The sequence below is a fragment of the Parambassis ranga genome, chromosome 3 (assembly GCF_900634625.1).
Source record: "Parambassis ranga chromosome 3, fParRan2.1, whole genome shotgun sequence".
Taxonomy (NCBI): Eukaryota; Metazoa; Chordata; class Actinopteri; family Ambassidae; genus Parambassis; species Parambassis ranga.
This window is the reverse complement of record NC_041024.1, coordinates 904,325-918,697: the sequence shown is the minus strand read 5'-3', so window position 1 is coordinate 918,697 and position 14,373 is coordinate 904,325. Positions and strand designations below refer to the sequence as shown.

General features: G+C 51.2%; 1 protein-coding gene across 1 annotated transcript in view; it reads right to left on the bottom strand.

Moving 5' to 3' along the window:
• LOC114432928 (multiple epidermal growth factor-like domains protein 11) overlaps window positions 1-10,125 on the bottom strand; it is a 49,918-nt gene extending 39,793 nt beyond the window's left edge. The window contains exons 1-5 of the mRNA XM_028401044.1: window positions 10,030-10,125; window positions 7,874-8,009; window positions 7,277-7,378; window positions 6,562-6,662; window positions 2,054-2,146 (exon numbers count right to left, since the gene is read on the bottom strand). Coding sequence (XP_028256845.1) covers window positions 2,054-2,146; window positions 6,562-6,662; window positions 7,277-7,378; window positions 7,874-7,992 — 415 coding nt within the window. The 5' untranslated portion in view covers window positions 7,993-8,009; window positions 10,030-10,125. The remainder of the gene's footprint in view (window positions 1-2,053; window positions 2,147-6,561; window positions 6,663-7,276; window positions 7,379-7,873; window positions 8,010-10,029) is intronic.
• Window positions 10,126-14,373: the final 4,248 nt, after the last annotated feature.

Here is a 14,373-nt window from a genome sequence, read left to right as displayed (position 1 = left end):
TCTTTATCATCTTAAACTGCCTCTGTGCCGGCGTCTGTCTCTTTATCTGATCCTTCCGGCTCTCTGTAATCTCCCTCATTATAATCACCATCAGGACAGGACGGGATAATTTTCATCATAATTCCTCCTCATCTGTCCCTCGTTCCTTCTTCTGACATTCTTCCTCGTCTTTCGTCCCTCTGCTTCAGCCTCAACCTCTGTCCGAGGTAGACGTCAAAGTTCTCGGCCGGACCGAGCTAACCCAGTTAGCTGCAGACGCCTCTTCTGTTATGAAGCTTTCTTCAGGGTTGTGTTTCGGGATGGGATAAAACTACAGCGGGAGGCATCCACCCAGTCCTCATGTCTCATTTACACTGAACACCGTCAGCACCAGTGTTTAAAACAACACACACGACGCAGGGCGAGTGTCCCTGCTACCCCGCTGTGGGAGGTTCTCTCCTCCACTCTCTGGCCACAATTCCTCCAACGGCTACGGAGCACTTGGAGTTCAGGCCAGGCTGAAGCGGAGCATGGAGCAGGAGGCAGACACACGGTCCTGAAGCTCCTATATTCATATGTTAAGATGAATGTCTGCACGAGACGCAGAGAGGAGCTGGCTCCGAGACACAGAGGACAGTCTGTGATGTTTGAGGTGGACGAGCAGATTCATGTGTGGGTATTAAAATCAGAAACGAAGCGCTCTGGTTCGTTGTTATCAGGAGTCTGAGCAGCCATTTTGTACAGATTCAGAGTCCCCACACACTGCTGCTGTTTGTACATGAAAGCTGTGACCAGCTGCTGATGTAAGAACGAGAAGTTAATTCATCAGTTTTCTTATTGAAGGAAAAAACATTTAAACAGCATCAGACAAAAGAAGCGGCCGAACGCTGAGAGGAAACAACAGGAGAAATGAAGCGGCTTCTGATCACAGCTTCCTTCACTGAATAATCACTGAATCACCGAGCCTCTGTTTCCTCCTCTGGACCGGAGGATTCAGTGTCGCTGCAGATAAACTGCACTTATTTGTAAAACATCATGAAGAGCGCTGAGGCAGCGCACATTAGAAAACAAAGCAATAAAAAACCTGACAGCTGACCGCAGGATCCCGCTTCCTCCGACCAATCAGGAACCAACACCAGAGAATCGGCTCGATGTCCCCACGGGAGAGACGCTCCGTCTCACTGCAGAGACAGCAAACGACGTCCTCCCACAGGTGAGGAGCGGCTGCGAGGCGCCACGCTGCAGCGCATGAATCTGACATGAGGCGGAAATGTGTTAAAGTGAGTGAGGCTGACAGACTGGTCGATACTTCAGTCTAACAGCTGGTAGGTTTACTAACCCCGGCCTCAGCACGGCCCCGCCCCCTCGGCCAGTGGGCAGCAATAAAGGCAGGTAAACACGGGGGGGGGGGCTCATTAAGTGTCAACAGCCCCAGATCCCCGCACAGACGGCTCAGTTTATTCTGGACGGGACTCCCACGGCACAGCAGAGTGGAACCACGCGGTGCAGATGAGAGGCCGGCGTCTTATTTCCAGTTTAAAGGTGCAATCAGTGCAAATTCTGCCACAAACTGAGCTGAACACCAGAGCTGCTGCTCAGCAGCCGTGACGCAGAAACGACCTCGAGACTGAAGCCTTCCTCTGACGCACATTTCAAAACCTTCTGTTCAGTGGATGGACAGATAACAGATCTGTTATCTGTCCATCTATTGTCTATTTCTGTGTGTCTATGTGATTATTTAAATGATTCTCTTACAGTGACTGTATTAACAGTATTATTACTTTCATTAAAAGAGGTTTGAAATGCCACCTCTGATGATGATGATGATGATGATGATGATGCTGAGTCAAAGGTTAATAAACACTGTGGGTTTACCCTGTGACTCTGAGTCAGAGGAAGCACGCAGTGACTGAGACAGCTGTGTGTTTTCCTGCAGTTCCTCCAGTGTCCACTAGAGGCTGGCTCCAAAGGTGAGTCAAACAGACAGACCTCCATGTTAAAGTGTACAATGAGCACAGTCACAGTTTCCCTGGCTGTTCGTCCATCCTTACACTCAGACGAGGGTCAGACTCACCGCTGGAGCAGTCCAGTCCTCCCCAGCCCGGCTCACACTGGCAGGTATCAGGAGCCACACATCGTCCGTGGGCGCACTCCTCAGTACACAGCGCTGAGGGGACAGAGGAGAGCCAGGGTTAACACAAAACACCGACACACAAAATACACAAAACCCTCACAGTGTGTCTGTGAGGACTGTACAGTCTGCGAGCAGGTCTGTGACCTTTGACCTCTGATCGCCACATTCTCTTCAGCTCATCTTTGAGTTGATACCTTATACGGTGTTGACCTGATGACATCATCAGTGGCTGTTTGTCATCTATGTGTTGTGACATATCATTCATCAATGAGGCCTCGATGAGTCTATCAGTACCAGCGGTTAATATTAATGTCTGCTTGATGCGGCGTGTCTGCTGATAGCTGCACTGTACGGCGCGCAGATAAGGCGGCGCCGACGCCTCCGCTCTCACCGCGAGTGTTTCTGGCTGCTGTAATATTTCATCATGACACAGCCGTACAGTGGAGAGCCATCACACGCTCTCTGAAGCCTCCGAACAAACAGCTCTATCAGCACATAATAAACGACGGCGTGCTCTCCGAGCGTCACTGTCATTATCTGGTGCAGCGAATAGCAGAGAGGCCGGAGGTGAACGCAGGACGGGAGGAGGAGGAGGAGCAGATAATGATGAAGGGAGTGTAAGAGATCATCACTCCATCTGCACATCTGACTGACTTTAATACAATAAACTGGACGTCCTGTTTTTTATCTTGGTTTTTGTTCCATTTACTCAACCTACGTTCCTACCCTCACCTCTGGTCCTGAGCTCTGGGCAGTGACTGAAAGAACGAGGTCGCGAAAACGAGCGTCCGAAATGAGCTTCCTTCAAAGGGTGGCTGGGCGCTCCCTCAGAGACAGGGTGAGGAGCTCGGAGAGGAGCCAGCTGAGGTGGCTCGAGCATCTGTTTCGCCTTCCTGGGGAGGTGTTCCGGGCATGTCCCACTGGGAGGAGACCCTGGAGGAGACCCAGGACGTGGTGTAGAGACTATGTCTCTCGGCCGGCCTGGGAACGCCTCAGGGTGTGACCCGGCTGGATAAGCATTTGAAGATGGATGGATCTTCCAAAGAAGACGGCAGTGTTTAATTCATGTCACTCTGAGTCCTGTATAAACTGTGCTGTCACTTCTTCGCAGGTTCTTCAGTCTGACTCCATCATGTCTGAATCTGGCTAATTAACACGTCGGTAAAACTTCATCCAACACGGACGCTCGTTGGTGTACGTGCTGTTCGTCCGATGCTTTTGTCTCTATATGTGAGGTTGCCTAGCGACCAGTGTAGGGTGTGTCCATTACACAGACACACACACGGCGTGTTAGCGTGGTCGATGTGATGAGGGAGCACGGATCGCCACGACAAACAGAAACATTTCTCAGCAGAAATTCCTGCAGGTCGGAGCTGGACCCATCACCATGGCAACACAGAAAATGGTGGAGAGGCTTGCTGTAGATATTTCCTCAAAAATCTCTGAACATGTCAAAGTAGTGGGTGATAAGACATGAAGTGTGATTGAAGACATGAGGCATGTTTTTGGAGCTCGCCGTGCTGAGGACGGTCTGAGGCGTCTCAGAGGAAGCCGAGTGAGAAGAGTCTGATAAACTTCTGTCTGGGATCTTTATTCCTGCTGAAAGCCATCAAATGGCTTGCAGGTTTTAATAAGCAGCCACACACACTTGCTGCTGTAATCCTGGAGGAGAGCTGCTCAATCTTTAAAGGGCCCCTAATCCTTTCATCCTGAGGATCGGAGCAGCAGCTGGATCAGCCGCGGCTACGACCACATTAATACACATCAAATGAAATAATTGCTGTCTGATTCTGTCCATTGTCTCTTAGAGAGAGCAGGTGTAGAAGCAGCAGCAGGAGAGCGGCACAGCTGATCCCCTGCAACACCGACGGCGGCCTGATCGCCGCGTCCCATGGCGACAGGGCTGGAAATGAAACTGTGCTGGTCCTGGTCCTGGACCACACACACACCTGACCACACACACCGACTCCAGGCCAAGGAAACAGGAAGTGCTAACATGCTAACACAGCTCCGGGTTTCAGGACTCGCTGCTGCAGCACTAGATTCTCGGCTCACACGCTGTTGACTGACCACCAGGTGGCGCTAACACCGACCATGAGTCCTGCTTGTTCTGTCCTCTGATCCTTCACATCCCTTATTTACACTGTAATGACATCACAAACATGGCGGTAGCTGCTGAGGTGTGTCTCTATGCTGACGACAGGATTTCGTATCATCTTCATCGCGGCTGCTGTCAGAGCAGACGGTCTGGTCCTCTGCACTCAGTGATCAGGCTGCTGGACCGACTCAGTCCCTGTTTCTTTCTGTGTGTCTCGGCGTGTTAATCGAGTTTGATTGTTGATGATGATTTTCTGCTCTCAGGTCTTCTTGAGACTACCTGATTAAATAAGTTATCATTAAAAGCAGCAGAGGACGTCGGAGCTCACAAAGCTCTGGTGAGCGCTCTACACACGTGAGAGTGTGTTTTTAGTTTATTCTGTCCTCACACTGATTTATTCAAACAGCAGCACCAACTGCAGGAGGACACGACGACGCTTTGTTACAGATTTCTTCTTCTTGTATTGATTTATCTATTTTTTATATTTTTTGCTATTTTTTTCTTCTTCGTGTGCTTCTGCTGCTGTAACACTGAATGTCCTCTGAATGTCCTCTGTGTTTGGATGTGTGTGTGTGTTGTTTTGTGGAGTGTGTGTGGCAGACAGACAGAGGGGTGAGGAGGGGGTGGAGGGTGAAGGTCAGCGGCTGATAAGGTCACAGACGACCAAGCCGCTCCAGTTCAACGGTCGGTGGAGGACAGAGGAGGCCTCAGGCTGAGAGGACACACAGATCCTTCAAGCTCCTAAAGACGCCTGAACGGAATTATAGGTCTATCTAAGAGATGAAGATAAACAGGAAATGAAAAACAGAGCCAGGAAGCACAGAGCCCGCTAAGAACGCTAATCAAATTAGCAGTGCCCCCCCCCCCCCAACCCCAACCCCCTACTCCCACCTAATCTTCCTCTTCCTCCTCCTCCTCCTCCTCCTCCTCCTCCTCCTCCAGCTGTGTGTATCTCAGCTGTTAATGTTAGTGGAGCAGCCATCTTTTCATAGTTAATGCAGAAGCATTAGCTTCCAGCGCTCAAACTGGTGTGTGTGTCTGTGAGAGTGTGTGTGTCTGTGTGTGTGTGTCTGTGAGAGTGTGTGTGTCTGTGTGTGTGTGTGTCTGTGAGAGTGTGTGTGTGTTTGTTAGAGTGTTGTGTGTCTGTGTGTGTGCAGCGTCACACAATGGAGTCAAAGGGTATGTGTAGCCCTGAGGGAGATTCTAATAAAGTTGTTTACAAGCAGATGTTGAATAAAGACACACAATGCGCCCCGGCCCCCCCTCTGTCCCCCCTGCCTCCCCTCTCTCCCCCCTCCTCTCCCCTCTCTCCCCCCTCCTCTCCCCCTCTGGGTAAACCCATTCAGTTCCTCCCTCCAAGCAGCACGGCCCCCTACACTGTAGTATGTAGGGTGGATAATTAATTTCTCTTTGTGGATCAGGGAGGGTTCAGCGGCACCACACAAAGAAGGTGCTGTGAGGGGAGTGAATGGGCCGGTCCTCCCTGTGTGCTGTGAAAGACGTCTGTCCTGACCTCCTCAGACTGTACGCACGCTCTATAGGCTGCACAGGACCCAGAAACATGGACATGGAGATGGAGAAGCTGCTGCTCTGCACTGAAACACACACTGACGCTCTGAGGGAACACGTCGTCTCCTCCGCTCGCTCTAATCGTCTGTTTCTCTCCGACTGAGTGAAGAAAATATTTGTATCCATCAGATGAGGTCGGACTTTGAGCTCAGTCTGTCTGAGGTGGTGTTTTTGCAGATTCTGAGTCTCTGCGGTCAAACTCCGGCAGACAGACTTTGTAATGGAGCCGGATTGATCCGATTCTGACAGCACGCAGATAACGGCCTGCTGCAAGTGAAGAGATAACCACTGAGATTGAAATGTTAACAAGCTGGATACTCTGTGTGTGCACGGGGTGGAAACACTGAAAATAACAATGCAGATGACAGCGAAATCATTTTGTTTGTGGCGTTACGCCGCCCCCTGTGGCGGGAAACACTGTGGAGAATGTGACGTCTGATGACACAGCAGCAGCGGCGACTTCAGCTCAAACAGAGCGTGTGTACTCTGATGATGATTGGCTGGATGGTGACATCACTGACAGTCTGAAGGTTCGACTGAAGAGCTCTGACCTGCAGCAGGTTGACATTTACACCTGCTGTCCTTTAGATGGCGCCCGTGGTAACATTAGCAGCATGCTAAGCTAACCTCCCTCCCTTCATCCCACGGTTCCTGCATGTTTCTGTGAGTCATAATGTGCAAACATGGCGGTGAGCTCGTGTCTGATTGTCAGGGTCCATCTTTGCCCCCAGCGGAGCAGGGATCAGGCTGATGAAGTGCATGCAAACAGGACAGGACTTACGGACACACAGGTCTCCGTTTTCATAGAAGCCGGGGCAGCACTGCGAGCGCCGCCTGTACATGGTCCTCACACCTCTCCTGTACGCCGTCTTGTAGCTGATCCTGTACACACACACACACACACACACAGTGTCAGACGATGGAGATCTTAATAGGAGTCAATATAAAAAAGAATGAGCTCCTCCAGCTGAAGGTGATTTCTGTCCTCCAGCTGTTCACTGTGACTTTCTGTGCATAGAGCAGCATGTTCACCTGAAAACACACTGCACTGCTTCACATGACACACACTTAACCCTTTCTCCCTGATGTTCAAGGACGCTGATGTTTTGTGACATTTCGGCTAAAGACCCAGGACTCAGCTCTTAGCCACAGGACCCATAAAGCTTAATGTGCTCATTAAAGCTGAGGGCGCTCATCAGAAGCAGCGGGTCGAGCTGAGCGGTACTGTGTACAGTAACACTCATGACCTCTGAACTGACGTGATCACATGACTCCACTGCTGGTTCGGCAGCTTTCTTCAACGAGGAAGACTTGTGGGTGTTTTATATCCACCTCACTCTCTGGGATTTTCAGATTCAGAAAACTTTATTTGTCCCTGAGGGGCAACTTAAGACACAAGTTTGGGTTCGGTTGGGGCGTGCTTGTGTCTCGGTTGCCATGGTGACATGAAACCCTGCCTGTGAGCCGGGGGGAACGTGCAGCTCTGACGTCCGTACCTGTGTCTGGTGCATTTGAACCAGTTGAGGATGTCGGTGCAGCGGGTGTAGTAGACCTGGTCGAATGGATGAGCGTAGGACTCCTGCACGGTCACAGCATAGCTGCAGAGAGAGGAGAAGAAGAAGAAGCCTGATCAATAACTGTTCCTTTTAAAGCTGATCATCAGAAGGCCAGTTATTGATCCACAGATCCAGAGCCAGGACAGCAGAGCATCTTTAAATATGAGAAGATGTTTAATGGGAAACCTGTGTGCAGAGCGGAGCTTTGTCCTGATCTGCTGCTGAACTGAGCCTAACCTCCGAGGGAAGTGAGGACTGTAATAATCATCAGAGCTAATATCCATTTGTCTGCACAGACACTCGATCGATCACAGCACCTGCACTTTGTGTTGCTCTCATCAGAAATGGCATCGTGCTCCTTACCCAGTGCAGCGCCGAGCGAGGAGGCCACTCAGCCACTCACATTAGCATGGCTGTGAATTTACGGGCTCGGGGCGTCCCGGGGGTAAACCTCTCGCTCGGCTGTGTGACTGTGTGATTTGTGGCAGGCTAGAGTCCATTAGCTCACTGCAGCACATTCTAGTTTTGAATACTGACCTCTCCCAGTGGCTGCACACGTTGGGGTCGTCCGGGTTGAGGGCCGCCGTCAGAGAGATAAAGCTGAAGAGGCCGAGCCACAGCAGAGCCCGGGGGGAAACCCTGCCGGCCGCCATCATCCGCGCCGTCCTGTCACCTTTAAACAATCAGAGAAAAGAACACTGACAGGAGCCCACAGCCTGAGGAAGATCAGCGGCCGTTTAACTGTCTGACTCATCAAGATGTGGTGTAATCATAATGATATGTGCTGTGAGGACAGAGGCCGTCCATTCTTTGTCTTTAAAAACTCAGAGACGGAGCGTCCAGCCGTCTTCTAGTCCTTCTACATAAAACACTGTGTAAGCAGCGTGTTTGAACCGGTGAGGAGGGAAAGTAATCACAGTCATTCACAGAAAGTGGCTCAGACCAGCAATACAAATAAATACATTGATCCACGCAGCAATTTAAAGAAACAACAGCAGAATGTAGAGAGGAGGGAAACACAGGTTCCTCTGAGGCGATGGGAGATGTGCTGCTGGCTGAGCCTCTGTTATTTCCTGAGCAGCACAGGGAGGACGGCTGAATGCACATCAGGAGAAAAGAGCCGGGAAGCTGCTGTACTCAATGCAAAATAAAACAGCAGAGCTCCGTGTGCGGCTGACACAAACTGTTTTCCTCCTCTGTGCTTTCCATAAACATCAGCTGCCACCGCTTCCCAGCACAGGACGGAAATAAACCTGCTCCGTGTGGTAACTGATGCAAATATCCAACAAAATGATCAGCGCAGCTCGTCAGCCTGAAGGGCCGCGACAGGACAGCGGCCCTGCCCAGGACATTGACACAAGACTGAACAGTGAGGCACGGCGGCGCCTCAGCGCCACACTGACAGCGCTGGAAAATCATGGCGATGATGAATAAACCGCTGAGTGACAGAGGAGCTGTACGGACCACAGCCTCCACCCACACCGGCCCGCAAAGGGATGACATGCTGATTATGGACATGGACGGCAGGGTTCTCATTAGGATGTGAGTGAGGAGGAGGAAGAGGAGGAGGAGGAGGAAGAGGAGGAGGAAGAGGAGAAGAGGAGGAGGAGGAGGAGGAGGAGGAGAAGAAGAGGAGGAGGAGGAGGAGGAGAAGAAGAAGAAGAAGAAGAGGAGGAGGAGGAGAAGAAGGAGGAAGAGGAGAAGAGGAGGAGGAGGAGGAGGAGGAGAAGAAGAGGAGGAGGAAGAGGAGGAGGAGGAGAAGAAGAGGAGAAGAGGAGGAGGAGGAGGAGGAGGAGGAGAAGAAGAGGAGGAGGAGGAGGAGGAGAAGAGGAGGAGGAGGAGGAGGAGCAGGAGGAGGAGGAGGAGAAGGAGGAGGAGGAGGAGGAGGAGAAGAGGAGGAGGAGGAGGAGGAGCAGGAGGAGGAGGAGGAGAAGGAGGAGGAGGAGGAGGAGGAGCAGGAGGAGGAGGAGGAGGAGAAGAAGAGGAGGAGGAGGAGGAGAAGAAGAGGAAGAGGAGGAGGAGGAGGAGGAGGAAGAGGAGGAGAAGAAGAGGAGGAGGAGGAGGAGGAGAAGAAGAGGAGGAGGAGGAGAAGAAGGAGGAGGAGGAGGAGAAACTGGCACCAAAGTAAAACTGAATGAGAGTGATGAAGACGAGCGTCATCCTAACTGAAGCGCTGCACGTCAAACAGGACGTCGGAGACGTGTCCGAACCTAAAGTCCACTTCTTGCTCAGACCGGTGCTGAAGAAATCCTGCTCATCCTCTGGTCTGAGTCAGGAGCAGCCGAGTCATTCTGAGCCACGCTCATGTTTTCAGTCAGCTTATCCAGAAATTCGGAAAATGCAAGGAGACCGTTTTGTTACAGTCACATTTGGCAGCGGGCTGTTTCCTTTGGCTCATTTGTTGAAGTATTCATTCTTGGCCCTCGGCCCTCCATCCAAACCCGGCAGGATCTGGGCACCTCTCGTTGGGAGATCAGTCGGAGCTGGTTCCAATTACAGAAGCCTTACTCAGGTCCAGTCCCTGTCTGCACAGCCTCCTCACAATCATCCTAAATCTTAAGATGCTCATCACCACGATGCCCGAAGGCAGCATGAGGCCAACATGTCACCGACACACACAGACTGGATGTCAACACGCAGACTTTAAATGAGGACCCAGACTGAAAGCATGGAGCATGCAGAACATCATTTACCTGCACACACGCTGCAGCTTCACCTCCAGCGAACCCGGCGGAGGCTGATGTGTGTCGTCACTGCAGGAGGACGCTGGGACCGGACCTCAGAACACCTGTGTGAGAGACACAGACACACAGACACGGTCACAGACGTGTGTGTGATGGGTTACTGATCAATGATCTCACGCCTGCATCGCCCCGCCTGGTTTCATCAGACGCTGCAGATTTCCACTGTTCCACCGCAGCAGCGTCTGAATCATCAGCTTCTCAGTGGACGCACCTGAGGACAGCAAAACTGCCGAGAACCGGCTTCCTGTGATTAATTCAGTCTCAGCAGATGCAGGTATGGAAGCCTCCATCTGATGCTCCTCAGGATTAAACCCAGAGATAACTCCATCAAACATTCAGGCGGCGCCGCTTTTACCTGAGCTCGGCCATATTTTATCACTGAAAATTAAAAAACATCAGAGCTCTCCACTCCACCGTGTGTGTGTGTGTGTGTGTGTGTGAATGCACTGTGCACACTTTGAATAGAGTCCTATTGATCCACCATAAGCCTCTGATTGGACAAAGAGCCCAAAGGTCCGGGCACAGATGGTCTGACCTCACAGAGTCCACACCCCATCAGGGTCTTTATGTTTATGTCAAACTCTCCGTACAGTGAAGGAGCAGCTGCGCCTCCTCACAGAGCTCCAGGTTCAAACTTTACAGCAGAGACAAGCACAAAGTGTCAGAAAGAGTTCAGCCTCCGGCTGAAAGACGGGAGTGAAGGAGAAGAAGAGCAACCAGAGGAAGATCAGCAGCCCGAGCAGCCTGTACGTGCTGCCAGGTTAAACCCTGCACCGTGTGGAGCTGATAATAAAATCTACTCATGGATCGTCTTTGGAGTCGTCCTGACATCCTGACATCATCCTGACATCATCCTGACATCAGCTCCAGTCTGCTGCATTATTTCCATCTGTCGCTCTGTGTTGCTGTTTCTCATAAGCAGCAACTGGCAGCGGCAGAAAATCAATAGAAACACGGTTATTGTTAGTCAAACATTATTTCCCCGTCCTGATGAATGTCTCTGTCAGACAGTGAGCTGAGACAGGCCGCGCTGTGAGGACTTTATAGTGCAGCTGGATGTGATTTAGTGCTGCTGGAGGAGACGGACGTACTGAGCAGCTCCGTTAAAGCTGGTTCAGGTTCACACATCCACAGGTCCGCCTGCACCGAGGCGGAAACATTCGAAGGTTTAGCTCATGCTAGCTTGAAGCTACTCGGTTTCTGCCTAGAGTGAACAGCAGCTAGCTTTAAGGCTAATCTGAGCTAACACACACCCCTGAGGACTGATCCGGACACTACATCAGCGAGCCCAATGTTACATCAGTAACACTATGAACCAAGCCCAGGTCCATGCAGCGTGGATAGAGCCAGCTAACCTTCCCTTCCTGTGCTCATTAATGGAACCAGCTCCTTCCCAAATCACTATCAAAATGCTATGAGAGCAGGACACGCAGCACAGAAGTGGCAAAAACTGCAGTTCCTCCAAGCTCCACTTGAGGTCAGTGAGTCAAAGCTCACAAGCCTCAGACTGTTTACACACAGTACGACTTGTGTCATTAGGGGCGTGGTGGATTCCAGTGGCAGGTGAGTGCTCATCAGAACCCCCGTTTACACGGCGGCCGGCCTTCGATCCACTCATGCACCACCTCTCTGCCCTTATTTGGATTAACCAGGAGTTTAGGTGGAATCGGGCGCTGGCAAGATGGCAACGACCAGAGGCTCCGCCCTGCTGCTCAGAACCCTGTATCAGCCTGTTCAAGCTTAACGCTGTTACTTCACCAGTTAATATGATGCATGTGTTCACTCCAGTACTGGGGATTCTAGCTAATGACAACAGGGCAAAGCTAATGTGGCTAATGATTCATTTCTACCAGCCAGGAGTGAGGAGGCTTCCTGAGAACACTAACAGCTGCAGGACCAGATGTAAACACCAGCTGTAGATGTGATTACATCACATCCATACCTGTTAACAAGGCGTCCTGTTCCTCACTTTAATCTGCAGCTTTACACCTTCAGCGTCTCCCCTCTCAGTCCTATTAAACCCACATTACAGCGTCTCTGCCGAGCTGTCCATACAAACTCTGTTAACTGTTAATTAAAGCAGAAGTCCTGAAATGTTTTCAGAGAATCAGAAAAATGTCCGTCCTCTGACGTTCATCTAACATTCTGCAGGGACCTTGTGACTGTGCGCAGAGTGAAGCCAACACAGAGCAGGTATGTGGTGATAAATATAGTCAGTGCAGCTAACCAGGACAGAGCTGGCCGCCTCACACATCTGAGACCCGCTAAATGAGACTCCAAAGCACAAAAGGACCAGATCCCGAGCTGCACGCTGACGGCACGTTACCACCGCATTGACCTGCCGCTCCCTCATGACCAACACTGACCTCCTCCATGATGGAGAGTCTGCTGACAGCAGCTCTTCCACGGTCTCCACGGGCTCTGTGCTGATCCGAACTCCAGCCCGACGGCAGAGCAGCACTGTGTGGCCCTGAGGCTCCAGGGTTACTCCACCCGAGTTTCATTTCACATCGTTACTCTGCTTTGAAGCTCGTTATCTTCATGAGAAGCAGAGCTGACCTCAGCTAACATGTTACTGATGACATGCAGCATTAAGCAGAGGGGAGCAGTGAGGAGGAGCACAGCTGTGATGAAGATGCCTTCTTTGTTTATTTGTTTTCAGTGCTGGAGTGATCTCAGCTGCCTCTGAGCAGCAGCAGCTCTGCCTTCTGTCGCCTGTGTGAAGGTGGAGGTAACGTCACTTTGTCCTCACAGACACAGGTGTGTGTTCTTATGTTTTAACCTGGGGCCAGTTTTAGGATTCAAACCCTCTTCCTCCAGCAGGCATGCAGCTCACCAGTGAGGAGCTGAGAGTCTGCTCGTTTTATTAATCTAAAAATTCAAGAAACAACAGGTGGAAATAATCCTGAACCCGGACACTGACACAGCCTGACCAGCAGAGTCTACACATCCATCAATGAGTCACACTCCTCCTCAGATCTGTGGTGATGAGCACCTACAGTACAAACTATAAACTCTGTCAGCAAACAACCGGAGGAGGAGGAAGGCAGATCCATTGTGTGTCCAAGTATTTTCACAATGGAGCAGCTTTGTCTGTGCACCAGTTAGAAAATGGAGGATGCTAACCTCAGTGACCCCTCCTCCTCCTCCTCCTCCTCCTCCTGTGTCTTTACGAGCTACACACTCAATTGGCAAAGCACCAATCTGTAAAATCAGCCTAATCCTCTCGCTCACCCTTCATCCTGCCTTGATCAATGGTCACCTATGGATGAAGGGGGGCTAAAGGATGGAGGGCTGGTATTGATGGTCATGGAGCGCGCTCAATACATCGACCTCCTCAGTCCCCTCTTTCTTTAAGACGCGCTCCTTCTGTTGATTAAGGGCTTCTTGTGCTTCCCTGCAAACGGGTGTCAAACATTAGCTCTTATTAAACTTGCTAAACAGGCTGAACAACAGCCCAGAACTCTGCACAGGTCACACACCACGCCACGGCAGACCTGCGCCGCCTGCTGAATCTGGAATGAGCCACAGATCCCCTCAGAGGACCAGGCTCTGAGCGGCTGGGAGGACCTTCTGAGAACGGATGCATCACACTGCAGAGCACACAGAGGCTGGTTTGTTGCAAACATGGCGGGAAAACAACCGAAAACCAGCATGTTCCCCTGAAGTGCTTTCAGGTGGAGCGTGCGGTGGAGCTGTCTGAAGCTCTGAGTGTTAGGCCCCGTTCACACTGGAGAAAGTCATTCCAGCTAGAGTAGGATTGAGCCCAGACAGCCTTTAAGCTGGATGCGTTCAGACCTATTTTCAAATCTGGCTAGCACACACTTGTGTCCGCACTCAATCCGGCTTCATCCAACATGTTTGCTGACCTCCAAACCACTAGGTGGCGCCTCGTAATATACAGAGTCCGTTCACGCCGTGGTAGGACCGCGTGTGTGCGCATGCGTCGTGCGTTTTTTTGGTCCCGTGTTGCACCCTGTGAACCGGAAGTCGCATGTCGCTAGCCGGATTCGCTCGTCACATTTGCGTTCACACCTGAGCCACATTTGAGCCAATTTGATGATTGATGATGATTGAAATCAAACTGGATACAGCCGGATTCGAGGTGTTCACACTCAGAAAAAAACACATCTGGATTGATCTGGATGCGGCCGAATCCTGGTTAAGCCACATTTTTTTCCCCAGTGTGAACGGGGTTGAGAGCTGCTCCTGCTGGACCCCTGTGAAGCGGTGAGGTTATCTCCCTGATACAGCAGCACAGGGCTAATTGTGCAGCTTTGTGGCGAAGCATGT